Source organism: Xylona heveae (genome assembly GCF_001619985.1).
Source record: "Xylona heveae TC161 unplaced genomic scaffold L228scaffold_3, whole genome shotgun sequence".
Taxonomy (NCBI): Eukaryota; Fungi; Ascomycota; class Xylonomycetes; order Xylonales; family Xylonaceae; genus Xylona; species Xylona heveae.
This window is the reverse complement of record NW_017264195.1, coordinates 1,571,998-1,597,125: the sequence shown is the minus strand read 5'-3', so window position 1 is coordinate 1,597,125 and position 25,128 is coordinate 1,571,998. Positions and strand designations below refer to the sequence as shown.

Sequence of the window (25,128 nt, the reverse complement as noted above, 5' to 3'; positions counted from 1 at the left end):
CAGGCAGCTCAACATGCATGAAAAAAAAACACGAAAACAAGAAAATGTCTTCAAAATTTCTTTTCAAGAAAATTTCAAGAAGCTTTATCTTTGCCTTTTAGCTATGGAGTTTGAATCTAAGTCTAACTTTTATGAGTCTCCCAATAATCCTAGTGGGAAAGCAATAGAGAACTATAAATTACCTTGGACGTATTGACGATTCTAAACTTTTTGGACGGGGGTATGCATCGCAACGTCTGCATAAATGCATTACACGTAGACCAGTGTAGAGCTTTATAAGACAATAAACGAAATTCATATTCATACTATGTACGTAATCCAATTCCGACCGACCCCTATCATGAAACATCGTTGTCATCCATCATTACTTATCGTACTGTTCAGAATCTTGGTGGTAGGTGAATCACCTGTCCAATCCCATCGGCCGGCGGCGATCAAAAGGGCGGAACTATAAGAACGAAAAAAGAAGGGATTCAAAGTCTATGACGCAGCAAAATACTCAAAGGAAACCCATTCCAAAAAAAACTCCAACCCCATGCGTACCCAATATCTCTCAATGACGGGACGGGCAAAAACATCCTCGAGGGATTAGCAAATGTACAAGCTCAAAGGCTTGGGACAAGACAGAAAAAAAAATTCAGTCAATGAGAAGAGTTGAGAAAAATGATCGAACAGGTCGTAATGGGGATGCGCCATAAAATAATCCAACAAAACGTGCGGGGAATCGCTTTAGGTACAGGAACAGGAACAAATACAACAACAGAATACAATCTCTGGGCCCTCATCCATCGCACGCTTTCCTGGAATAGACCAATCCTCGATGGAAATGCCTCTAAGAGAATACTTCTCACAGGGCGAGCAAACTTGGAGATCAATTTACTCATCCCGGTAAAACTTTTTGAAGATCAAATGCAGGAACAAGTTGACATTTAACCTCAAATTCCCCTCGAAAAGGGTCATAAACTGATGGTTATCAAACTGTGCCTGCAAGAGATCCTCGAGTGGGAATTCGGCACTTGCACCGGGGATCTGAATGTGACCTGCGGAGCCCTCAAGCGAGAAAATACCGACTTGGTCGCTGGAGATGGTGAGGTTGACCTTATCCCATTGCCGCTCTTGGTAGCCTTTCCAAGAGACGAGCACGCCACGATCATATAGCGAACGGGCGGAGTATTTGAAGGACCCAAACTTCGGGACTCGGCCTGAGCGCTGGAGTTCGCGTTCGTGGTTATATTGTTTTGTAAACGGTAGCAGGAAACGCTTCTTTCTGTTAGGTACAGAAAAGTTAGTGTCATTGGATCAGGTATTTTGGATACAAATGGCTACAGATTTCTTAAACTTACCCTTTTTTGTTTTGCAAGGTCATCATAGCTTGCTCAATATAGCTGTTGTAGCTCTGTAATTGCACGTCCAACCAGACGGCCTTTTCGCGAAGATTGGCCAGTGTAAGTTTGATGCCCTCGAGCTCTCGTTGTCGTTGTACTCTGCGTCGATGCTTTGTTCTAATATCTGATGCAATGGCGTTTAGAAGGTCTTGGTATTGATTATGCCGTGTCAACCTTCCCAAATGCTCAAGCTTGATAATATTCTCCAGCGCTATACGCTTCAACTCAGAATATGACATTGACGTCAGGTCGAGCAGAGTGTTGGCTTCCGAATATGCGCCCCTTTTCCTGCCGTTGGCGGTTTCTTCTTCATTTAGTAAAGCATACCATTTTTCCTCGTCTTCTCTTGTTATTGGCTTAACCATAATCTCCATTAGGCTTTTGCCGGATTGGACTCGGATAATATAAAGTATACATCTTTTTGTTTCTGTAAAGAGGGCATTGACTTCGGCCTCTGGGTCTAAATTGTGTTATATTAGCACTATGCGCTTATGAAGAGGGATTTTGAATCCTACCATCAACATCATGCATTTTAGGGGTGAGGGTAAGATTTATCTCAGTTGACCCAACCGTCATCATTTCATTTTCGTTGTGCTTGGGACTGCCAAGTTCACGAATCACTTCTCGAAGCACATCGTCGTTGGTTGGGCATAAATGAGAAACCTCTGATGCGACAAGCTGGTGAATAGCAAAGACGTCTACCATTTTAATATAAAGTGTCGGCTTAGTCTTTGCGTAAAGATCATTGTACTCATCAATATCATAATGAGACTCGGGCATTGGAACCGAAATGACTTTATAAACGTTACCGTTAGCCAAATATATATTGTGAATAGACGAGGAGCTTATACTTACGCTCTTCCCATATGTGCCCGAGTCTGTCGACCGCCTCGCCGATGAATGTGTTGAGAGGTTGTAGATATACATTTTCACCCCCGAAGAGCCTTCCAACGGCGATTTGGCTCAATACCTTGCCAACCTCACTCAAATTTCGCTTTTGAAGTGGGGTAAGTCCTCGATCGACTACCCCCCAGGCCTCTGGTTGAGTGAGAGCGGGCTGTAAATAGATTTTCCAGATCCAATGCCCTGTTATTTGCAGGATATGAGGTGGACTCTCATGAGGAAAGCGTGCACTTAGTGCTTCAAAAATTTGCTGCGCAATGAATCGAAGTCCATAGGGCATTTTGGAGAGTTGATCCTCAAGCGCGGTAAGAAACTGGTCCACGATATCCCGAAGGTCCTGGAGATGACGAATAAACGTCTCCCGTGTCTCGGAATCACGAATTGCTTCTTCGCGAGAAATACTTGACTTGCGGGGGCTTCGTCTCCCAGTACGAAGTTCCTCGTTATTGATGGCCGCTTTATAGATCTGCATTGGATCGCTTTCCAAATCCAATTCTTCATTATCAATGATGCTCTCTCGAATCATGGGCCCGAGTAGATCTCGTAGGTATTTTCGATCTCTTGCGGAACGAATATAGCTTCCTAAGAGTTTACTCCAGAAAAAGTTACCGCGTAGATAATCTTGCAATGTTTCACAGTCGCTAACTTCTTCCCTCATGGATCTCACCAGCAGCTTCACAAGGTAGTATTCTTCGCGTCTCTTCTGTGCGTATCCAAAAAGACTCATCATCAGATTCTCAATGCGCTTCGCTTCCTTTTCCGCAAGTCCCTGTTCGCGAATGCGCTTGAATAATCTCGCAAGGTATCGGGAACGTGTTTGCAAAATGAAGAAGAGCTGTTGATAGTGCTCGAGCTTCTTGCGCGAATTTTTATTGAGTGCTTTAAGATCTGAAGGATCTTGGGACACAAGATCCTTGTTCATCAGAGCAGTAAGACTACCGCCAAAATGCTTCTGATGGCGAACAACTTCGTCCAAAGTAATTTTATTCTTGACAAGTAGAGCAATCTTGATATCAAGTTGATCGATATATTGCTCCAACATCTCATTTTGTCGCACATGCTGTACAACGGACTTGCGAAGACGTTCGCATTCTGCAAAATTTAGCAAATATCCCATTTCGTCTTGGTGGTCACCACTCACCGATTTCCTCGTCAAAATCAAAATCACTGTCGTTTAATAAATGGACAAATCCTTTGACGGTCCCAACGGGGGGGTTTTTCCCATTTGTGAGGCTCTTGTACGCTTCACCTTGGAGCCTTCCACGAACGAAACTTTGCACCTTGATAACCTTTTCCATATTTTTCCTGTAATATTGCTGCTTCTCTAAGAAGCGACGACGCACAATCACTCCGCGCGCAGCCGCCTGCAGCTCTGTGATGACATCGTCTTCGGCCTCAAGTCGTGAGAGAATAGACTCGACGTTGCCTCGAACAAGCATTGCCCTTGTTAGACTCTGAAGCTGAACTATTTCACTGGTATGGGCATGAAGATCGGTTCTTAGTTCAAGCTGGTTCCGTCTGGTGAGCATTCCACGAATTCGGCCTTGTAGGTCCGTGACTGCCTTCGTCTCTTTACGGAGAGCCCCAAGGTCTGAGCTGAAACTGCGACGGAAGAGCAATCCACGAATCCTTGCCTGAAGTTCAGTTATGGCCGGCTCTTCCTGCTTCATAGCATCCTTCAGCTCGAATACTTCTTGTCGAAGAGTTCTTCCTCGTATTGAAGCTTGGAGAACTGCTACTCGATCTTCTTCAGCATACAAGCCTTCACGGAGAGTCTGTAAGTCTTTCCTCAGAGCATTTCCCCGGATCGCTGACTGGATACTAGTGTGGATATCCAGGAAATTGTCCAAGGTTTGCAACTTTTCCTTCACGGCTCTCCTAGCATTCGCTCCTCTCAGTGCCGCTTGCAAATAGCTTATGGAGCTCTCTGCTTGAGCAAGCTTTGTTTTGACAGTGTGGAGATCATTACGCACAATGGCACCCCTTGCGGTGGCCTGCAAGTCGTTCAGGGACTGATCGGACCTCTTTATTTGACCCATCTTTTGAGATAGATGGCTTCGCTGAAGCGCACCCCGTGCAGCGGCTTGGAAAATCACAATTCCTTCCTGCGTCCGAAGGAGAGCGGCCATTTCCGCCTGATTTCGGTGCCGAACAATCATACCTCTCGCGGCCGCCTGCAACAATGCGACTTGGGCGGCGGCAGCTCGTGCATCATTTAGATCTGCTTGCAATTTTTGTCGTTGTAGTGCGCCTCTTATTGCTGCTTGTAGGAGAGGCACATAATGTTCGGACTTTTGCGTCTGAGATAATTGTTGCGCAACATGTCTCCTCTGAAGAGCGCCTTTTACAGCAGCCTGAAATTTCTTAATGCCATTCTCCTCCGCTTGGGCTCGGATCTGAAGTGACTGAAACTGAGCTCTAACGACTTTAGCTCGGATCAGACTCTGCAACTGAGTGATCTGTGGCTCGCTATCAACGAGGGCATTTTCTTTGCCCAGCTGACGTCTTCGGGCCAAGTAGCCTCTCGCCGCCGATTGCAGTTGAATGGCGAATTGCCGCATGCTTTGTCTATAAGAAGAAATTTGTCGTGCCCAGTCTCCTCGGATTCGGGATTGCAAATCAATGAGCATAATTTCGCAATCCCAGAGCTCCTGCATCATGTAGCCGAGCTTCTGTCGCAAGAGAGCCCCTCGAATTTGGGCCTGAAAGTCAACAATAGCGTCATGATTTTCGCCAAGCTCCCGATCTATTCGTTCTTCTTCCGTTTCGATCGGCTCAGGCTCAGGATCCAGAGCCGGTTCAGGGCCGAAGTTGGCACCTATGCCAGAGAAACTAGGCATGCTGACTCCAGCCTTATCAAGACCTTTCTGCATGGCTTCCAGCTCATGATGTTCGAACTGAAGCTGGCCAACCAAGTTGCCGATACGAAACGTGGTAATTCCCTTCCGCAACAGCAACCATGACAGGGCGTGGATGCAATAGATGACCTTGGGAATATTTTTCTTCTCATAGAGATCCACGAGCTCAAAGCGGAAAAGCTCTGGCAGCTCAACATCTGCTAGATATTGAAAAAAGATCGCGATGTTATCAGAATGACGATATTGCAGTCTCGGATGTCGGAATATTCGTGTTCTCTTATGCGGTTGGAGCGTTTGAACGATCTCTGCAAGTGTAACACCGTCACGAAGCGCTTCTTCTAACTCGATAATCGGAGGTATAGGCCGCTGAATGACTTCTTCGATCCATTCTTTGGCCTCGCCAATATGACAAAGATATTCGTAAGCCTGGAGAAATTGCCTCTGGGCGTCCATCCATGTACGGTCCCAGCTGAACCCTCCGGGTCTTCCATTAGGCGCAACAGCTGAGCCGGTTCGAACCGAGTCGCTTCGTTGCAGTCTGCGACGACCAGCGAGACCCGTCACCTCTTGTGTGGGGCTTGTTATCGTGAAGTCTTCGTTTGGGGCATTTTTGGCGAATTTAGATAAGGTTCGCAAATGGCCAGTGGATGAACGACCTAGGTTTTCGAGCTCGGGTCTCGATAGAATTGCCGATGCGTGCGAACCAGATCGCCCGTGTAGAGAAGCCATGATGGAGCGATATCACTTTAGGATCTGCCAGTTCAGTCAAGATAACTCAATTCACTCGAACTTCCGAGTGCCGCCAAGCGCAAAACTGCATGTCAAGTACGGAATGAAGCGATGGTGAAACTAGCTGGAATGAAAGAAGATGAAGCAAAAGCAGAATAGACAAGAGATGGTGGGTTGTGCCGTGTACAGGGCCCAAGCGGTAATGGGTCGCGATTTGTTTTCGTAGGTTGGAGGGGAGGGAAGGAACTGTTGACAGATATCCGTATTGAGACTAGCGTTACTTCCTATCCTGGAATTAGCGAGGGCGTCGATATCAGGATCAGATGGAACGAGGAAGAGAGACAGATTGTCTGAGCAATATAGGACTGAAGCAAACAGCAGATAATTCAAATCTGATATGATTGATATAGCATGTTACATGCTATAGAAGGCACTAGATTTTACCAATTGCAAATGAAATATCCTTCTCATTTCATAGATTTACAGGTTATTGCACCAAATTTTGTGTAGGGTCCCTGGGGGGTGGACAACTCATTGTCCCCCAGCGGCTCCCCAGTTAACAACCGAGAGTAATCGCCACCGCGCTGTACGGGGCAGTAAGAAAACCATAAATGCACTCAGAGACAAATCACGCCGAGGACCCCGTGATTTCAAAGACGGAAAAGGTTTAGCTTTTTTTTCGGTTGGCGATCCCCACAGCAAAAGGGTCGTTACAGCTTCCCAGCGGAACTTTTTTTTCTTTTCTTTCTTGGGAGAAGGTAAACTTTGACCCCGTCAACAGGACCGTCTTGATCAGAGATCATTACGACCTGTAGAACGTATTCATTCTCAGATTCAAAACAAGCACCTGTTGATATTTCTTTTTAATTTATATATTCTTGAATCAAAATGGTTCTTGCCAACGGCGACGCCTCTTCCGCTCCGGCGTCCATGCTGTCCAAGGAGACTCTGGACTACAAGACTGCCCTCCAAGTTTTCGAGAAGGAGTACCCGCTCCGCGATGGAATCGATGTCAAGACTCTTCTTGACTCGGCCAACAATGGCGGTCTCACCTATAACGACTTTTTAATCTTGCCTGGCTACATTGGTAATTATGAATGATCTCCAAAGATGCCTAATTGCTGGTCTGACACTTCTTTCCAGGCTTTCCCGCGTCTGCTGTGGCTCTGGATACCCCAGTCACCAAGCGTATTACGCTTAAGACTCCTCTTGTGTCCTCTCCAATGGACACTGTCACTGAGGAAAACATGGCCATTCACATGGCCCTTCTTGGCGGCCTGGGTGTCATTCACCACAACTGCTCTCCTGACGCACAGGCTGAGATGGTCCGCAAGGTGAAGCGCTATGAGAACGGTTTCATCTCTGACCCTGTTGTGCTCTCGCCCAAGACCACCGTTGCCGAGGTCAAACAGCTGAAGGAAAGATGGGGTTTTGGTGGTTTCCCCGTCACCGGTGAGTTTACTTTTCCATTCACTACCCCTTTGTCCAGATTGCCATGATGTTTCCATCTAAAAAAATTCATAACTTTCGTTCATCCGCAACGATCACGTTGTCTTGGGGAGAAAATGATTTTGACTGAAAGCGAAAGTGGACACTCACTTTATTCTCAGTATACCTTACTATATTGGGGATAAATGACTAATGCTGAATTCATGCAGAGAATGGCACTCTCCGCTCTAAGCTTGTAGGTATGGTCACGAACCGCGACATTCAGTTCCATAACAACCTCGATGACCCTGTTACGGTTGTCATGTCGACCAACCTCGTTACTGCTCCCGCCGGCACTACTCTCTCTGAGGCTAACACCGTCTTGAGAGAGTCGAAGAAGGGCAAGCTTCCTATTGTTGATGAGCAGGGAAACCTTGTCTCTCTTCTCTCCCGTTCTGATCTTACGAAGAACCTTCACTTCCCCCTCGCCTCCAAGCTGCCCCACTCCAAGCAGCTGCTCTGCGCTGCCGCTATCGGCACCCGCGAGGAGGACAAGGCTCGCTTGGCCAAGCTTGTCGATGCCGGACTTGATGTTGCCATCCTGGACAGCAGTCAGGGCAACAGCATCTTCCAGATCGAGATGATCAAATACATCAAGAAGACCTACCCTGACCTTGACGTGATCGGCGGAAACGTCGTTACTCAAGAGCAGGCTGCCGCTCTCATCGCGGCTGGCGTTGATGGTCTGCGCATTGGAATGGGTAGCGGAAGTGCCTGCATTACTCAGGAAGTCATGGCTGTCGGAAGACCCCAAGCTGCTTCTGTTCACTACGTTTCCAGCTTCGCTGCTCGTTTCGGCGTTCCTTGCATCGCCGACGGTGGCATCCAGAACGTTGGCCACATTGTTAAGGGTCTGGCGCTGGGCGCCTCGACCGTCATGATGGGTGGCCTCCTTGCCGGTACCACGGAGTCTCCCGGCGAGTACTTTGTTAGCAGTGAGGGCAAGCTTGTCAAGGCTTACCGTGGCATGGGCAGTATCGATGCCATGGAGGATAAGAAGGCTGGTGCTGGCGCTGCCAATTCTAAGGCCAGCAATGCTGGAACTGCTCGTTACTTCTCCGAGGGCGACCGTCTCCTTGTCGCTCAAGGTGTCTCTGGATCTGTGCTCGATAGAGGGTATGGTCTCTCACTTGCCAGCTATACTGGCGACAAAACCGAGTAAATTTGGGTGCTAACAATTCGATAGTTCGATCACTAAATTCGTGCCCTATCTCCTCGCCGGTCTTCAGCACTCGCTGCAGGACATTGGTGAGAAGAGTTTGTCGGAGCTCAGAGAGAATGTCCGTAACGGCAAGGTCCGTTTCGAGCTCCGAACTGTGAGCGCTCAGGCCGAGGGTAACGTGCACGGTCTCCACAGCTTCGACAAGAAGCTTTACTCTTAATTGAGTCCCTTTTTCTTTCCTGCAAAGAGACCATGGGCAACGCGAGATGATTAGAGTATGAAATCTACCTTCAGTTTTAAGGCATCATTCATGTAGCACGCCTAAGGTAGCATGCAAAAATTTGGGGCGTTTTTTTGCGGAGGGTTCTGTGTTCTATTATGGCTAGTAATTCAAAAGCTCGGGTCAATACCCGACCCATTCCTTCGGTTCAGAAACCATCATTTCTCAGACGACCCCGCGACCACTTGATGTTAGCCGGTATGTTTCTCAAAACTGCCATAAAAGTGATACGCACATCTGTTTGTAATTCACATGGCATTAAATGGCCATTTTCGGCTTTTGCGTTTTGCACATCATCTTGATCTCATTCAAATTTCTGCTGCCCTCTCGAACTGGGCAGTGCGAGCACCACTTCTAGTTAACCCAGGTAGGAGCAACTCTGGCCGAGGAGCCAGTCATAACGCACGCACAGGAAACGGTGTTGCTGTAAGGCTGGAGAGCGGACTTACGACAATTGGGTATTGTGCGAGCAGGTCAGAAAGTAGACGCTACTCTACCAAGAGACCAATGGGATTTCCGAAGCCTCCAAGTGTTCCGCGACCAAGTTCTAGGTGCCATTTTCTTCAGCTGGATACTTCCATTATAGCAAGCTAAATAGTCCAAGTATACTTCTGATATCACCATCGAACGAGATACTGCTTCTACATCGAGTTCAATCTTCTACTTCTTTTCCTTCTGCACATGTATTCCCTGGCGGAAATCTTTCAGCAAGTCAAGATGGTCAACTGCCGACCCCGGCTGACCCAGCCGCGCACGAGGACTCGCAGGCCTACAGAATTGGAGCAATTAGAGAATGCTTCGAGGAGAGTGGCATACTTCTTGCGAAACAGAGGGATGGCTCTAGGATGATTTCTGTGATTGAGCACGAGAGAGAACGAGCACGAAAAGCCATACACCAAGCCGATCTGAAGTTTGTGGACTGGCTTGAAGGTTTGGAGGCAGTGCCTGACACCGGTATATAACTCACCTTTTTCAAGTGGTCTTTTTTTTTTCTAAACGAACTCAGACAATCTCATACCGTTTACTCGTTGGATCACTCCGACGAACATTTCTCGCCGATTTACAACGCAGATGTACTTGTATTTCCTGCCACTTCAAGGGACCACAAATCCAGCCGTCTGCCATGATGCAAACCTCATACCTCATGAGACTACGGTCCCGATCCCTACATCGGATGGTGGAATTGAGCACACCAGCGCTGAATTTCTTCCCGCTGCTCGGTGGCTCTCCATGGCACGTGCTAATGATATTATATTATTTCCCCCGCAGTTTTATCTTTTGCATATCATTTCTCAATTCTTACACATGCCATCTCAGGAGTCAATCGATAGTGTTGAAGAGCTCAAGCGTCAGAGGGCCGAGCTGTTGTCTTTCATCAAGTCCGGACATCCTCCATGGGGCGAAAGATACGTGTGTCCTCGGGTGATTCTCTGGGAGAAGGGGAGTGGTCGTGCCGCATTAGCATTAGACAAAGCTGGAAAAGAACTTGAAGATTGTGGAAAGTCTGGAATTCCTGATCAAGTAATCCTCGTCAATTTTGGGAAGAATGGTCCAAGAGATCTGGAAATTTCATCAAAAACTAATGTGCTCAAGGCAGCACGAGAGAAGCTCTAACCAGAGAACAGAAAGGTGACAATTGGCAACTAAGAAAGAAAATCCTAAACTATCGCGGAAAGACGTCTTATCTAGTAGGATTGCTCGTTGGACTTTTGGTCCTTGTATATCATCATGATCACTCTATTAAAGGCACCATTATAATGACGTTTAACATAGAATTTTGAAGAATGAAGAACAAGTCGCATATGTAGAAATATTTTTGAAACAATCCACGGAATAAACCCACACAAAATCTTTCTTAAGACATCTTATTTTGTAACGTCGTTGGAAACGAGAAAATTTGCCAGGCGCCTGATCACTATTTCTACAGCAGCCATTTGCACCTGCCATTCGACTTCCTGACCAAAGGCACCACCCTTAGCAGGAACGCAGGCTTACCCGGGCCAAAACGACAATATTGTCGAGCTCGGCTAGATCAAGATTGCGGTCACATGACCCACAAATCCCGTCGAGAGGTCGAATGTAGGGCAGAAGCGAGATCGCGAATTTCAATCTCTGTGCAGCCAACAACGATCCCTCATCGTAAAGCGCCGTTTCTCCCAGTCCGTCAAATTATACCTCTACCTCACCGTCAAAATGGAGAACGACAGGGGCGAGCTCGTCGACCTGTATGTCACATTTCCCCTCCTCTCCCGATCCCGCCAAAATCCGACTTGAGAAATTCGATCGTCGCATCATGGAAAATCAACCCGGCTAACAGATTATTCTTCAGTTACGTCCCGCGCAAGTGCTCGGCGACCAACCGCATCATCAAGGCCAAGGATCACGCCTCGGTTCAGATCTCCGTCGGCAAGGTCGATGAGAACGGCAGATACACTGGTGAGAACCAGAGCTACGCCCTCTGCGGTTTCGTCCGTGCCATGGGTGAGGGTGACGACAGCTTCAACCGCCTTGCCCAGCGGGATGGCTTCCTCAAGAACGTCTGGAGCGCCAACCGTTAAAACTTTTGTCGGGTAAATTTTGGGTGCGTTAGAGGTGGGTATACACTGTACAGGTCTTGTGGGAAAAGGATGGAGGCTGACACTGCTGATTCAGATGTCTTCGGGACGGATGGGAGTCTGGAATTTGAGCTGGATGATACTTCGATAGCTGAGTTGCTGGTCAGGCATGCAGCAGTTTTCTAATGACTATCCATCATCTTAGTCGGAAAATATCTTTATGAACATCTCTCTCGTTTCTCAACGCATTTGACCTGTGTCTAACGAACGCTTTCCCTGTGCGATCGTGCATGTTTCCGATTATTTCTTCTCCCGGCTTCAAAAGGCTTTCTCATTCCCACTTCGGTGATCATTGTGAATGAGGAAGTGGAGATCATTTCTCCGTAGCCGCAGATCGATCTCTGACCTTCTGAAGAGCTGCAGTGTCAGAGCATCTCTCTGGAGCACAGATACGGGTCGGACATGCATTAAAACCATACCTCATGGAATGATAATATCCAAAAAGCCATGACCATTTCCCCAACACGCCCTATTTCTGAATGCGCCCAATTACTATTAGCCACCTGCAATTCGGAAATCCGAAGAGTTGTCTGTTCCTTTGCTATATGCTTTTGGGTATTCACAACGAAAACACATATTTGAGCCGGCTGTCCCAATTACCAAATTGCTTTGTCTGAAATACCGCACCATATATTTTTGGCTTTTCCCCAGCCCAGAATCTTCAAATGTGATGGGCTTCAATGTATGGGCCTAGTTTCGCGCTGGTATTTTTAGCAACTGCTTTTATGCCTGCGTTAAACGGAATGACGGAAGACACCGGTATATTAGAGACCCATTTGAAAAGAGTAAAAGACCAAAAGGTCAATCACTGTAGACCACGCTCATCCAGTAATACACATGGATTTGAAATTAAACAGAATGTTGTAAATAAATCAGATATGCATTTTGAACCTGCCGTCAAATATAAATTCCCATGCACAAATTCTTGGGAAATTTTTGGGACAAGTTACTGAGCACCGTACTTTGATATTATCGGGAGGATCAACGTCATCTGTCGCGTCTCCCTGCATCGCTTCGCGTTCAGCTTTATCCATTCTCGCGCCAAACGCGTTTGTGCAGAGCAATGGAAGAAAGTGATGATGATCTTTTGATAACAAATGTCGTCAGCAAAGACTTACAAGATGCTGGCGCCGCCTCAGGTAGCAAGACTGAGAGTGACGATGGCCGTCTTAAACAGGCAAAGGGCAAGGCTCGAGTTCAAGATGGAGAATTGGAAGGCGTGAAGGTCGCATTCTCAGATGATGATGATGATCCGGAGTCTGCTTATCAAAAGTTCAAACACCGTAACTCAGCGCGGCGAAAACGTGCACCCGTCAGTGAGAAAGAGTCCAAGTCTCGCAAAGGCAATACGATAGTCGGGAAAAGGTCCAGGAGAGATGGCTTTTCAGCGCAAGGATCAACCAAAAGGCAGAGAGACTATGGCGATGAATCGAACGAGGATGATGCTCTGATGGAGTACACTCTCCCAGATCATATTCAAGACCGTCGAGCAGAGTTTGAGAAAAGCCGAGAGCGATTAAAAGACGCTGGGCTAAAACTGCCTCCTGACTACGATGGCATAGATTTCTTTGACGACGACAGGCTCGAAAATTTGAAAGAAAGACCCGATTTTCCAATGGGCAAACCAGCTTCTCGATACGAAGATATAATATTACCTCATTCACTTGGGATAATTCCTGCCCCAATTGCACAATGGCTTCGAGACTATCAAGTCAAAGGAGCAGCCTTTCTTCACGAACTCTTTGTGTACCAAAGAGGCGGTATCCTTGGTGATGACATGGGTCTTGGTAAAACGATCCAAGTAATTGCGTTTCTGGCTGCAGCGTATGGAAAGACAGGAGATGAGAGGGACGGGAAGAGGATGCGGAAAATGCGAAGAGCTGGTGATGATCGATGGTATCCCATCACCTTGATCATCTGTCCGGGAACGCTGATAGAAAATTGGCGAGCTGAATTGGAACGATGGGGCTGGTGGCATGTCGATATCTTTCATGGGGATACGAAAGTGGAGGCATTAGAAGCTGCAAAAACCGGGAGAACGGAGATTATGATTACAACCTACACTACCTACCGGCTGAACAGAGAGGCAATCAACTTGGTGGATTGGGATTGTGTTATTGCCGATGAATGCCATGTTATAAAGGAACGTTCTTCTGAAATCACCAAGTCAATGGTCGAGATCAATGCTCTCTGCAGAATAGGCTTGTCTGGAACAGCAATTCAGAATAAGTACGAAGAACTCTGGACACTTCTCAACTGGACAAATCCTGGGCATTTTGGGCCAATCTCAACATGGAGGACAAGCATCAGCGATCCCCTCAAGATCGGCCAGTCTCATGATGCGACTATTTCTCAGCTCAGCAAGGCGCGCAAGACTGCGAAGAAACTTGTCGAGAATTTATTGCCAGAATATTTCCTGCGCCGGATGAAATCACTAATAGCTGACCAGCTCCCCAAGAAGACTGACCGCGTCGTATTCTGCCCACTTACACCGACACAGGCCGAAGCGTATGAATCATACCTTGACAGCGATATCGTTGCAGCCATCCGAATCTCATCTGAATCATGCCCCTGTGGCTCTGGGCACAAGGCTGGCTGGTGCTGCCACCAGCTTGTCAGAGATAAAAAGTGGCAGCAATACGTTTTTCCGGCCATAATGAATCTTCAGAAGCTGAGCAACCACCTTGCACTTCTCATACCGCAAGGCAGCGACGCCAGGGAAAGGCAAGAAAAGGATCTCGAAACGCTAGAGCTGGCGGTACCGGAGCAATGGCGGGAGCTATACCGAAACCGTGACTCTATCGTGACCTTTTCTAACCCAGAATTTTGTGGTAAATGGAAGGTTTTGAAGAAGCTTCTCCGTTTTTGGCATGGTAATGGGGACAAGGTGCTTGTATTCTCACACAGCGTCCGCCTACTGAAAATGTTGCAGACGCTTTTCACTCATACAAGCTATAATGTCAGCTATCTAGATGGTGCCATGAGCTATGAGGAGCGGTCGAAGACAGTGGATGATTTCAACAGCGATCCTACCCAATTTGTCTTTCTCATTTCCACCCGCGCCGGAGGTGTTGGCTTGAACATAACATCGGCAAACAAGGTCGTTGTAGTTGACCCAAATTGGAACCCAAGCTACGACTTGCAAGCGCAGGATCGCGCGTATCGGATTGGACAACTTCGGGATGTCGAGGTGTTCCGACTCGTTTCAGCTGGAACTATTGAGGAGATTGTCTACGCCCGTCAGATTTACAAGCAGCAGCAGGCAAATATTGGATACAATGCCTCGATGGAGCGTCGATATTTTCGTGGAGTACAGGAAAAGCATGATCAAAAAGGCGAGATCTTTGGTCTGCGAAACCTTTTTTCTTATCAAGGTGATAATATAGTCCTCCGAGAAATTGTTAATAAGACCAACGTCGCGGAATCGAAAGCCGGGGTAGCTGTTGTAGGCCTCGACCTTGACGACGATGACGCTGATAATGATGGTGACCCTCTGAATTTTCGGCGCAGCAAAGGGTCAGACAATACGGATGAGGACAGGGCTATGAGCCAGCTTGCTGCTTTGGTCACAGGTGAAGCAGATTTGCCATCTGACACCGCTGGAGGTGGCCAAGCTACGCCTAAGGGGAACAAAAAAGTGGACGCGGTCCAAGCCATTCTTGCGGGCGCTGGAGTTGAATATACGCATGAGAATTCCGAAGTTGTTGGCTCTTCAAAAATTGAAACTCGACTGAGTAAACGAGCTCAGGAGGCTGGTAACGATGTTGACATGGCTCAGGAATATGTCTTTCAACGCAGTAGCCAAGTGGCTCAATCTGAAGATGCCCCCTTTCGATATCGATATCGCCCGCCACCACAAGTAATGAAGCGCCAATTTTGCACCATGGCCAAAGAGTTCGGGTTTACGGATCCTATTGAATTCGCTTTTGTCGTTGAGAGCTGGACGGCCGCACAAAGACGCAATTGCCTCGACAAATTTTATAAAGCTCGCCGCGAGAGGTTGGGCAGCAGTTGAGCGCCCCGGCTGATTTCCTGACTGCACATCTAGATCCTTGCTCGGGTTGACTTGGCTGATACGGCTGACTACTGAAAGCGTTGCCCATTCAAACAAAGGGCTGCGTGATTTTACGTCTAAGGAGAGCAAGGATCCAGGATCCAGCGACGACAAATGCCAGATTGAAACTACAGCTTGATACAATCATAATGGTTTGAGCCCAAAGGACAAAGTCCCCATCGGGACAGACGCTGATTGAGCTCAATCAAACCATGCTTGTGCAATTCGATCTAAGCTCCTAATGTAACAATCAGAAACTATCCTAATTTCCCGGACCGAGTCATGCCTTGCTACTCCAGGAAAACAACAAAGACCTGACCATCAAAGTTCATGCAAAATATTATCACGCCTGTTGCATCCGTGCAACCCTTCAGAGGTGTAATGTCCTACACCCTGATTTTTCTTTCTGGTGATGAGTGGTCACCTAGATCTGTCAGCCGGACATTGTCATCGGACGAGCCGTGCCTTTCGTGGCTCACGCTCGACTGACGTTGCGCTTGATAATTGCCTTTGCGTTTATTCCTGCGTTCCGTGAAGATGATAGCAGCGGCCAGCATGATCGCAAGCACGCCACCGACAACTGCATAGGGGATAATTTGACGATTATCGCCGGCCCAGTTCAGACCACTACAGTGAAACTGTCTCAGCAAGAGGCGTCGATGGATCTAGCCAAAATTAACTTACACAATGCCGTTGATGAAACCTAAAGTAAGGAATATGCGGCCGTTCCAGCGATGGAGGAGGCCCATGGCCGTGGATTTTCTGGTGCGCTTGAAGATCATGTGATGAACAGTGCCAAAAGGGATCTGCAAAATGCAGCATCCGAAGACGATCAAACCAATGATCTGATGTGGCGCGTTGAACTTGTTGAACTGTTGAGGTCTATATCAGTATACTTAATCTGGTTGCGCGAAATTTCTGCGGGTTATTACCATAGATCCCTTTTTGCTGATATAGATGCCAAGCCCGAAACCAGCAATGAGAACCATTGTCGAAAAGGCTTGAGCAATCCAGTGCAGTCGGACTTTGCCAAAGGCTCGCAGGCAAAGAATACCAAAAGGGAAGAAAATGACAAAGGCAAGTGACATGAGCACTGCATGAGCAACAATGCCCCAATGCGGGGGGCTAGTAATTGGGCCGCTGGAGTAGTTGCCGCTGTTATTATCATCTCCGCTGTGGCTTCCTTTACCACCGCTTGTTGGACTAGCCGTGCTGGTCTTACTTGTTTTAGACGGGGAGGTTGATGTTGAGGAGCTCGGTGAAGCGCTTGACGTGCCTCCTCCTGGCACACCGGACTTGCCTGTTGCTGCAACCATATCCAGTGTGAAGTGGCCTGTTCAGCATGTCTCATGTCAGCCATACTCGGATCTTATACCCCTTGCCGATAAAGCAAGAAGAGAATTTCAGCGGACGAGACATACCGAAGAATTGGTGTTGTTGAATATTGGCTTCCTGTGAATCACTTGCCATACTACCAGATGGGCCCACGGCATAAATCCACGGCTGCGTTTTTGAAGTTACATCAAGAGAACCTCCGTTCCAGTTGCGACAGTTGGAGCATTTGGCATTGACAGTCCATACGTCATCCGAGATGCTTGTGCCATCAAGGACTTCAATGTCAATGCTTGGAGCAAACGTTGGCATAAAATGCCCTCGGCCAATGCGGGGGCTGAGCGTGACATCTAGATCACTTACAATTAGGTTTATCAAACAACACAAGAACAGACGCTCATATTAAATAGAACTACGGACGACTTACTGGAAGAATCAGACTTTGCTGGGTAAATCACAAACATCAATGCGCCAGTCATTCCACCCCCGGCACCGACAGCTTTAAATGCCAACGTGTGGTATTAGCATCATCGAGCATCGTCCTCTTTGAAGGGCATTAGATGTGCGTATCATACCTGCCCACTGACTGTCGCTTGGAGCAGACATATGGAAGAAGATATCATTGGAATCATCTGGAACATTAATTGCGAAGCTGAGCTGTCCACTACCATCTTTCACGCTGAAAGAGGACGAGGCCGGCTGCGAAGAGCTCGCGGCATCAACAATGCTTTGGAAGAGAACGAGGCCTGCAAACATCGGTCATTAATTGTCTTTTGATGCAGGGCAAAACCAGGCCGCCAGAGACTCGACGACCACACACGAACATATCATGACACGGAAAAGTATTGAATCATGAGAGCGAAACGGCACACAGTCTCGTAAAAAGGCATTTTTAGGTATCAAAGTCCAAGATGACAACGCACTTACCACCCAAGGTCGCGTGAATGACGCGACGAAGCTGAATTGGCAGCACCATTGCGTCGACTTGAAAGCCTTGCTGGCTAGGCGCGTTAGGTTTTCGTTTTGCTAATACTATCCTCACGCCTGTCCAACTTTTCCTTCGTGGCTAAAGCAAGTTCAATTGTGATGATGATCCTTTGTCAGATTGGCGGAATCAGAGGCTCCCTCGTATATGCGCGTTGTTGTGTCTTTTGCAAAATGCGATATGCCTTGCTAGAGCTTTTTGCGCAAGGTTTCCAAGAAGTCCAAGAAAACCAAGGAGCGCAGGAGAATGGTCAGAAGACACGTATTCGCGTCTGCTGTTCGAGATGGTCGCCGTCGACAAAGACGTGACATGCAATTAACTCCAAGACAGAGAGGGGGGGGGGGGGTTAGGAAGGATCAATGCCTATGTTCTGAAGCTCGTGGAAACAATGCTTTTGGTATGAAAGCTCTTGTTGTAAGGCAAGGTATTAGTATCACGCTGTCGCTGATTGGAGTGCGGTATTACAGTCTCCCAAGAAAGGGATGACGACGACGGGGGGAGAAATATAATATGCAAAATGTCCATTCCCTTTGGCCCCCCGCGTTTTGTCTCACACACGTAACTATCTCTCCCAAAAGGTTTCTCCATACTGCATCACCAACCCGCAGTAATCTGCAAATCCCGCCCTCTGCGCCTCCCTTCGTTCCCAAACCCCTTTTGGCGCAAGCCACGTCCCGAAGGGGGACCTCATATGTCATTGTAGGCTATACAAGAATCAGGAAGGGATTGGCATTATGAGGAAAGCTTCGGGGAGCAGAGTTTGGTTGTCATTTTGTTCTTTACCAAAAGTCCACAACAATGTTTAGTATATTGAGATATAGTTGATTGTTTGGAGGATAAAAATACGCAGACCGAGCGGGCGATTTTCCCGCCGTAATGTACACTTTCTCCGAACACCAGTAACATGCGACCTGAGATTTTGATTTGGGCGTTTCTACCACGTTTCTAACCTTTTCCTTTTTCTTGAAAAATTATTATAGCACGTATTTTAGCATTAGCACAGTCGGATCACTGTAATTCTCCGACTCGGTGCAAAGCGTATGGTCAATTTAAGCATGCACAGGTTGGGACTACGCCTCCACACAAAACAACCACGCACGCGCACATGGGCCTAAGATGATGCGCGATTACAAGGTTTCCCCAAGACAGGACAAATTCCAAATAAATCTACACGAGCATTCAAGTGCCTGATTTACGTGATGCTTTGAAAGCAGACATCTCCCTGTCTTGCAAGTCCTTAATCTCGTGCTGATGCAGAGATGTATATGTGTACTAAATACGTTACGTTACTTAGTCATGGGCTGAATCCAAGTTCATGACTACCAACTTAGATTTCAGATTCAGGTTTTGAACTTAGGGCTGTGCTGTGGTTGGGTCCATGTACTTTGTCGGCGGGTGCTGGTTGTGGTGCACTTCCTGTAGTGTGTGTGCCCATCTCACACTGAATCGTGTCGTGTCTCGGGAACCAATATCCCTCCGCTCTCCGCTTTCCGCTCTCTGCGCGCTGTAATCACTCTACCTTGGACACATCTTTTTTTTTCTCCCGAAAGCTTCTGCATTCATACCTAGGGGACAAAGTACCGTTATCCTTAATTCTTCCCAAGGTACCTTATAGATGCTCCAATATAATTCTGTACTGTGTGGTTAGTGACTCGTATTATCTTTAAGGCTCATTGACTCCTTTTAGGCTCGGAACTACAATTGGTTGGTCTTGTTTGTTCCCGCTAGACTTAAGCACAGGGCACCTGTTGGCAGTGATCTTTGCTTGATTTGTTGGGCGGGTTTTCTTGGCTTTTTCGCTTCCCGAGGGAAAACAAAGACAGAGGCGTAAGAGGATCCTCGGGATTGAAACAGCCTGGGCTGTCTAGGACTCCAGGGTTACCATGGTAAAAGAAACTAATTAAATAAATAAATCACGTCTGTGCTCGAGTGAATTGCATCTCCAGTGGTGAGTGGATAAAATAGGATCATAAATCGTGACCATACAGGTACAAGCATGCGCTGAGACTTGGGATTAGGTTGAATTGAAGAAAAGACTCAACAATTGTTCATGTTTCAGTCCGTTCAAAATATTGCAATATAGAAGTTAACAAATGCGCGTGGACCTTTAATTAATTTGGGATAAATGTCAGATGCTTGAATAGGATATATTTCTCAAGGGACGAGAAAATACGATATGTGGTCAACTGACATATTTGAAAGCTATCAAGGGATTAATTCAGTCGTCTCAATAATATAACTCGAATTAATAGTAACACTCTTCTCCTACAAAATCATACCTAAGCCAAGGGATAGAACAGTCAGACCGACGTGGTCTGTCTCAATCTGGAGTCTCAGAGTAACCAATAGTTATATCCCAGTGTTGACAAGTCATCTTTCTACTCTTATTTCAGAGTCTGTTTATCTCCAGGCCACGTATCGGTGGTGAATTTCGTTCAAAATTAGTGAAGTCACCCCCGCCAACCTAAGCTATTTACAACGGAACTCATAACCGTACGGAAAGGTGTTTCTCTACGAACCACCATACTACACAGAAAAATATAACAATCATTTCGTCGCGTCAGTAAAAATCCTATCCTAGTCCTCCTCTAATTACCTCTTTATCCCACTGAGCATGTACAGCTATAGTGACAATTCCCTTATGACCTAAGCCGCATGCTACGCACACACACGTTAGCTCCGCACTTGATACATTTTGCGGACTCCTCGGAGTCCGAAGCCTTGAACCTAGTGCATTGGCACGAGGGGACTATCCAGTAAACAAATAGAAAAAACAAATCAAAGTTCCCTCTTGGCATGCAGATCAATAAATCAACAAGCACAATGTAGATCTTCAGACTATACAAGACCATTTTACATTATTTGCGCCTAGCGTAGGATGAATGGCTGAAATGCAAATCAGCCTGCACCACTTTACCTAGTGTAGTCGTTAATTCAACATCTCGACCATCTACATATATACCTTAGGAGGACAGCATCATCCACGTCCCTATATTACTCCAATGCTGTTCTTATATTGTACCGAGGTCGAAACAGTCTCCACAAATTTAGGAACGAAGTTCTGCTCTCAGAGCCATACCAAATTTTCTCAACTTTTTTTAAAAAATTAAAAAATTTAGATTAATACGAGTACTGCTCCATGTACGAGCGCCGGTCCGGGTGAACATCTCTCCCGATTCTGAAGCACCATGCAGATGCACCGAAACAGTTCGGGCATTATACTTGAACCATGAGCTAAATAAACGCTCGTGGAAAATAAAATCAGAGAAAGCAAATTAAACTTTGGACCTTTTGACGTACCAACGTTGTTTCCCAGACCCTAAAGGTCTACCTCGTACGAGAACTGACTCGCTCGCGCTTACGCTACGGGATCTAAACCTTACACAGCCTCGATTTGCCGTTCCTATCAAACATGATCTGATACGCAGTCCTGTGACTATGGTTACGGAGTAATTTAGTACGAGGGCTGAGTACTATAGTAAAGTGCGATAACAAAATGCGCGGGAAAGCTGAATGAAGGCGGGGACGGATAGGAGGATTAAATAGTCGGAGAGGCGGGAGAATGAATCTCTCCGAAAAAGTTTAAAATATCTCAAGTCGTGCGAGACCACGACCCAGCGGCAAAATGACAGCGACATCATGCATCGCGTCATAGATACCACTGGAGACATTCTTCAGAAAATGCACAAAGAGGAAGGGAGAGGTATACGAGCATATGCCAAATTTGTGAAACGGAATGACTGGATTGACACTGTGCTGCATGGCTCCCATACATGACTGAACAATGAACTAGCGCACAAGATACGTCATTGGGTTTAAGCCAAATTTGCACTCGAAGCCTAGTTATACTTTTCAGGTTTATTGGGCCTTCTCACTTGGTCAGCGGCTGTCTGTGGTTTCGTCGACCGGGCAAGTTTGAAATGTGTATGCGAAAACAATACACCACAGAAGCGTATTTGGTATCAATACCGTACATGAATTGTAATAAAACATAAGATATATAAACATAAAACCAAAAAATGGTATCCTGCGATTCATCACGCCCTTGTTTCCAAAAATAAAAGAGCCAAAAAAGATACAGTATGACAAAAAGGGAATAATGGAAGAGAAGAGATAAAAGAGAGAGACACTAGATACAAGTAAGCAACATATAGATACAGATCGAACGAAACTCATAACGAAATATCGTAAAAATAACAACGCCGTGTATGTCCGAAAATCCGTGTTAAACATCTATCGTGTCAGTGACTTTTCATCTCGTACATTGTGCTTGCGTGCGCTCATTTGTCAATTCGCCATCGCGGTCAAGTAAAAAAGTTAATGACAAACACACGACTGCTATCGTTGACGGAGAAGAGGGCTATTAACTAAAGAAGAAACTAAAGAGTGCACGCCCAAGGGCCTTGACAAATGCATGCTCAAATGTCGGCATTCATCTCTCACCACCACTCCATGGGCTCAAACACAGTCATGCCAGGATTGGCGTTATTCTGAAAATCCCTCATCAAGGCATCCAGATTCTCCCAATCGACAGGCTCGTCCAAGGAGGAGTCAAGCATGGCCGTACCAGGGGCATTGCTTAGATCCTGTGGCGAGGACCAAACACTATTGAAATCGGTCGCAAAGTTTTGTTGTTGTTGTTGTTGATGAGGCAAAGACTGTTGTGCTACATGGTATGATTGTTGCTGCTGCTGCTGTTGCGGTGATAGCTGTGGCGCCCTCGACGCAGCAGGACTCGTCGTCATCGGACTTGATGTAATGGGACTTGATGTTAATGGAAGGAATGACTGTTGAGCAGCACCGCCAGCAAATATTCCAGACGCCGGAAGAACGCCGAAACTACCACCGGTGTAGCCGTATCTAGCATTAGGATTGATATTTTGCGTGGCCGACGTCGTCCCGGGCGTTTCTAGTGGTGAAGCGGCCAAAGAAGAAGCGCTCGGAATTGAATGCCGCGAATTTGTTGTGGTAAGTGGTGTGGTTGATACCCAGTCTGCAGTATTATTCGTGGTGGACGGACTTGCCATGATCGGAGCCGTCGCAGCAGCAGCCGCTTCTACAGAACGAGCACACTCGGTTTGACTTCGCACAGCTCTTGCTCTCTGAACCAATTTGCGGATCGGGCGCCAGAGCATGCCCCTTTTGGTCTCCACGACAAATTCGCCCCATGCGTCAAAGACACTCTCAATCGCCCGCCATGCTCGGTCCACCAATTCACCCTCGGTTCGATTGCACAGCTCAGACAAGACAAAAGCCAGGGCATGCCATTGCACATATGTGCGGAACAACCAACCCCATTTGAACGTACGCCGCTCCGTCTCCAACAGTCGACTGTATTCGATGATTTCCACACTCGTGACGAATAATCGATCGCGTGTATCATCTGGCAATTTTGGTCCGTCAGGGCTCCGCTGAAGTGGATGATAAACAATCAGCCACATCTTGGCCATGATTAACCGTGCCACCGTCGCGTTGACCCAGTCAAGTGGGTCGTTCATATTACAGTACTTCAAATACTTTTCCTCCAAATATTCATGACACTCCTCGATCCATTTTTCCTTTTCTTGAAGCGTGGCAGTCATTGCCCGGTAATGACATGTGCTCGGACCCGGCGGGATATACTGGAGTCTGCGAAGGGTGGTCGTTACTTCAAATCGAATCAGGCAAAACGTCATTTCTGTACAGCCTTGATGGGGCGTTGGCGGGTCCTTCATATCCGGATCAAGCTCAGAATCGTTGACGTTATATGGAAGAAGCGTATCAAACGCCTGCTCTACAACACTTGGATCCGTCCCATAGTCCTCGGAGGAGCGAATGTCCAACAGCACAACTTGCCACCACAACCTTCGTCTTTGATCAATCTCGAATGGCGACAAGTTGAAATTCGTGCCGTCTCTGTGCAGTCCCAGGGATTGAGCGATTCGGATCGCCAGACCAGTAAGCGACCATACAAACCGACTATCGTCGTGCCGTCTCACCGACACTAGGAAGATGACGAAGGCTTGGAGTGTGATCATCTCTTGCGTATCGAGAAAGCCAGCCCGAGCAAGACCTTGTTCGCAGCCAAACCGATATCGTTCTAACAAAGTTGACTTTTCTTCTTTGAACAGCAGCACAGTCTCTTCGGGCGTCAGACTCGTCGTAACGGCATAATATATGGCGAAGAGTAACGCCTCCATTCCTTTGGGGACATTGTCTAGATTATCTCTCCATTGCCGAATCTGCTTTGCGGCACTAGGCTTGTGCAGAACTTTTAGAAGCGGATCGATGTTCGTAGTGTATAAATCCCACATCTTATCATATTGATCCGGTGTGGGATGAAATTTGCGAAGATTTGTTGCTAGTGAGCTGTATTCGAACAAGAAGCCTTGATGATTGTGAATTGAAATACTTGGATTGGTATCGGGGGTTGAATAGTCTTCTTCGTCTTCTGAATCTTGTTCAAGAATACCTTGAAGGCTTTGAACCTGTATAGCAACCAAAGCAATGCGCATTAGCCACCCAATCTGACAATATTCGCATGCACAACGCTTCTGCATTCAGAGTCCACATACTTCGTCATTCAGGTTTGCCCAGAAGCTGTTGCTCACGTATTGACTCCTGCCATCTTCAATAATCATGAGGCGACCAAACTCTCGCTCGACACCAGCTGTTGAGTTCTCTGGCTTAAGACCTGGAATGCGATAGATTTTGGGAAGGGTCAATTCATCCAGCTCGGGATTGGCAATATCTACACCGGTTTCGGATTTGAGAGGAGACTTTTCGTCATCTTGCTTTTCCTCAGTCTTTCCATTGACTTCGGGCTGGGCGCCTCCCATGGTCTGCACGACTCCCTCGAGTCGCCGCAGCCGCGCCAAGAGTTCCCCATGAGGCGGATGGCGGGGCCGTCTTGGAGCGCGACCAGGAGACGGGAAGATGCATGGAATATGTTGTTTGGTACAATTGGAGCAAGGCTGGCGTTTGTCGCATTTTCTAGAACCAAGCCAAATCCTATCGTCAGCAACCTTTTCCTTCACGTTCCGGGGAAAAGTCCCCGGCACAAAAAGCAATGTGGACTCGGATCAACGAACACTTTTCGCTTTCGGCAGGTGATGCAAGAGCGAATATTAATGGCCGGTTGGTGAGGAGAAGTAATGGTATTTTGCGGGCTACGGTGAGAAGCTGGGGAGGCTGTTGAGGATGGGTTCGACGGGCGGCGTGCCTCATGATCTTCATGAGGGCTATCATGAGCGCCCGCTGCTTGAAAGGAGCTAGGAAACTCCATTTCGATTTGTATTTTCTTTTTCAAATTGGGTTCGCCTTAATGTCAGCAAGGGGTGGAAATTGCATGCCACCCA

The 25,128-nt window shown here is 47.1% G+C and overlaps 8 protein-coding genes across 8 annotated transcripts; 4 read left to right on the top strand and 4 right to left on the bottom strand.

The window, feature by feature from the left end:
• Nucleotides 1-876: 876 nt before the first annotated feature.
• L228DRAFT_209174 (putative ras GTPase activating protein) lies at nucleotides 877-5,875 on the bottom strand (the record flags this gene model as incomplete). The annotated part of the gene is made up of 5 exons (XM_018329800.1): nucleotides 877-1,267; nucleotides 1,344-1,845; nucleotides 1,901-2,179; nucleotides 2,241-3,380; nucleotides 3,430-5,875. 5 exons carry the CDS (start codon nucleotides 5,873-5,875, stop codon nucleotides 877-879), a joined length of 4,758 nt encoding a protein of 1,585 aa, XP_018189988.1.
• Nucleotides 5,876-6,626: 751 nt separating this feature from the next.
• Nucleotides 6,627-8,901, top strand: L228DRAFT_96353 (inosine-5'-monophosphate dehydrogenase). The gene is made up of 4 exons (XM_018337019.1): nucleotides 6,627-6,962; nucleotides 7,019-7,327; nucleotides 7,534-8,479; nucleotides 8,550-8,901. The coding sequence occupies exons 1-4, from the start codon at nucleotides 6,764-6,766 to the stop codon at nucleotides 8,743-8,745; spliced, it is 1,650 nt and encodes a 549-aa protein (XP_018189987.1). The 5' UTR covers nucleotides 6,627-6,763; the 3' UTR covers nucleotides 8,746-8,901.
• Nucleotides 8,902-9,650: 749 nt separating this feature from the next.
• L228DRAFT_266770 (hypothetical protein) lies at nucleotides 9,651-10,419 on the top strand (the record flags this gene model as incomplete). The annotated part of the gene is made up of 2 exons (XM_018334910.1): nucleotides 9,651-9,759; nucleotides 9,812-10,419. The coding sequence occupies 2 exons, from the start codon at nucleotides 9,651-9,653 to the stop codon at nucleotides 10,417-10,419; spliced, it is 717 nt and encodes a 238-aa protein (XP_018189986.1).
• A 479-nt stretch (nucleotides 10,420-10,898) lies between these two features.
• Nucleotides 10,899-11,479, top strand: L228DRAFT_245361 (40S ribosomal protein S21). The gene is made up of 3 exons (XM_018332139.1): nucleotides 10,899-11,030; nucleotides 11,135-11,397; nucleotides 11,458-11,479. Exons 1-2 carry the CDS (start codon nucleotides 10,999-11,001, stop codon nucleotides 11,361-11,363), a joined length of 261 nt encoding a protein of 86 aa, XP_018189985.1. The 5' UTR covers nucleotides 10,899-10,998; the 3' UTR covers nucleotides 11,364-11,397; nucleotides 11,458-11,479.
• Nucleotides 11,480-12,483: 1,004 nt separating this feature from the next.
• L228DRAFT_281505 (SNF2 family N-terminal domain-containing protein) lies at nucleotides 12,484-15,435 on the top strand (the record flags this gene model as incomplete). Its single annotated transcript, XM_018335892.1, has 1 exon — nucleotides 12,484-15,435. One exon carries the CDS (start codon nucleotides 12,484-12,486, stop codon nucleotides 15,433-15,435), a length of 2,952 nt encoding a protein of 983 aa, XP_018189984.1.
• Nucleotides 15,401-18,080, bottom strand: L228DRAFT_281504 (iron reductase domain protein). Its single transcript, XM_018335891.1, has 7 exons — nucleotides 17,734-18,080; nucleotides 17,382-17,552; nucleotides 17,234-17,305; nucleotides 16,896-17,156; nucleotides 16,407-16,807; nucleotides 16,159-16,346; nucleotides 15,401-16,101 (listed from the first exon to the last, which is right to left on the bottom strand). The coding sequence occupies exons 1-7, from the start codon at nucleotides 17,780-17,782 to the stop codon at nucleotides 15,861-15,863; spliced, it is 1,383 nt and encodes a 460-aa protein (XP_018189983.1). The 5' UTR covers nucleotides 17,783-18,080; the 3' UTR covers nucleotides 15,401-15,860.
• A 3,539-nt stretch (nucleotides 18,081-21,619) lies between these two features.
• On the bottom strand, nucleotides 21,620-22,127 carry L228DRAFT_96273 (hypothetical protein). The gene has a single exon (XM_018337018.1). It carries the CDS (start codon nucleotides 22,022-22,024, stop codon nucleotides 21,671-21,673), a length of 354 nt encoding a protein of 117 aa, XP_018189982.1. The 5' UTR covers nucleotides 22,025-22,127; the 3' UTR covers nucleotides 21,620-21,670.
• Nucleotides 22,128-22,230: 103 nt separating this feature from the next.
• On the bottom strand, nucleotides 22,231-25,055 carry L228DRAFT_266766 (hypothetical protein; the record flags this gene model as incomplete). Its single annotated transcript, XM_018334909.1, has 3 exons — nucleotides 22,231-24,258; nucleotides 24,346-24,763; nucleotides 24,862-25,055. 3 exons carry the CDS (start codon nucleotides 25,053-25,055, stop codon nucleotides 22,231-22,233), a joined length of 2,640 nt encoding a protein of 879 aa, XP_018189981.1.
• Between the last annotated feature and the right edge of the window lie 73 nt (nucleotides 25,056-25,128).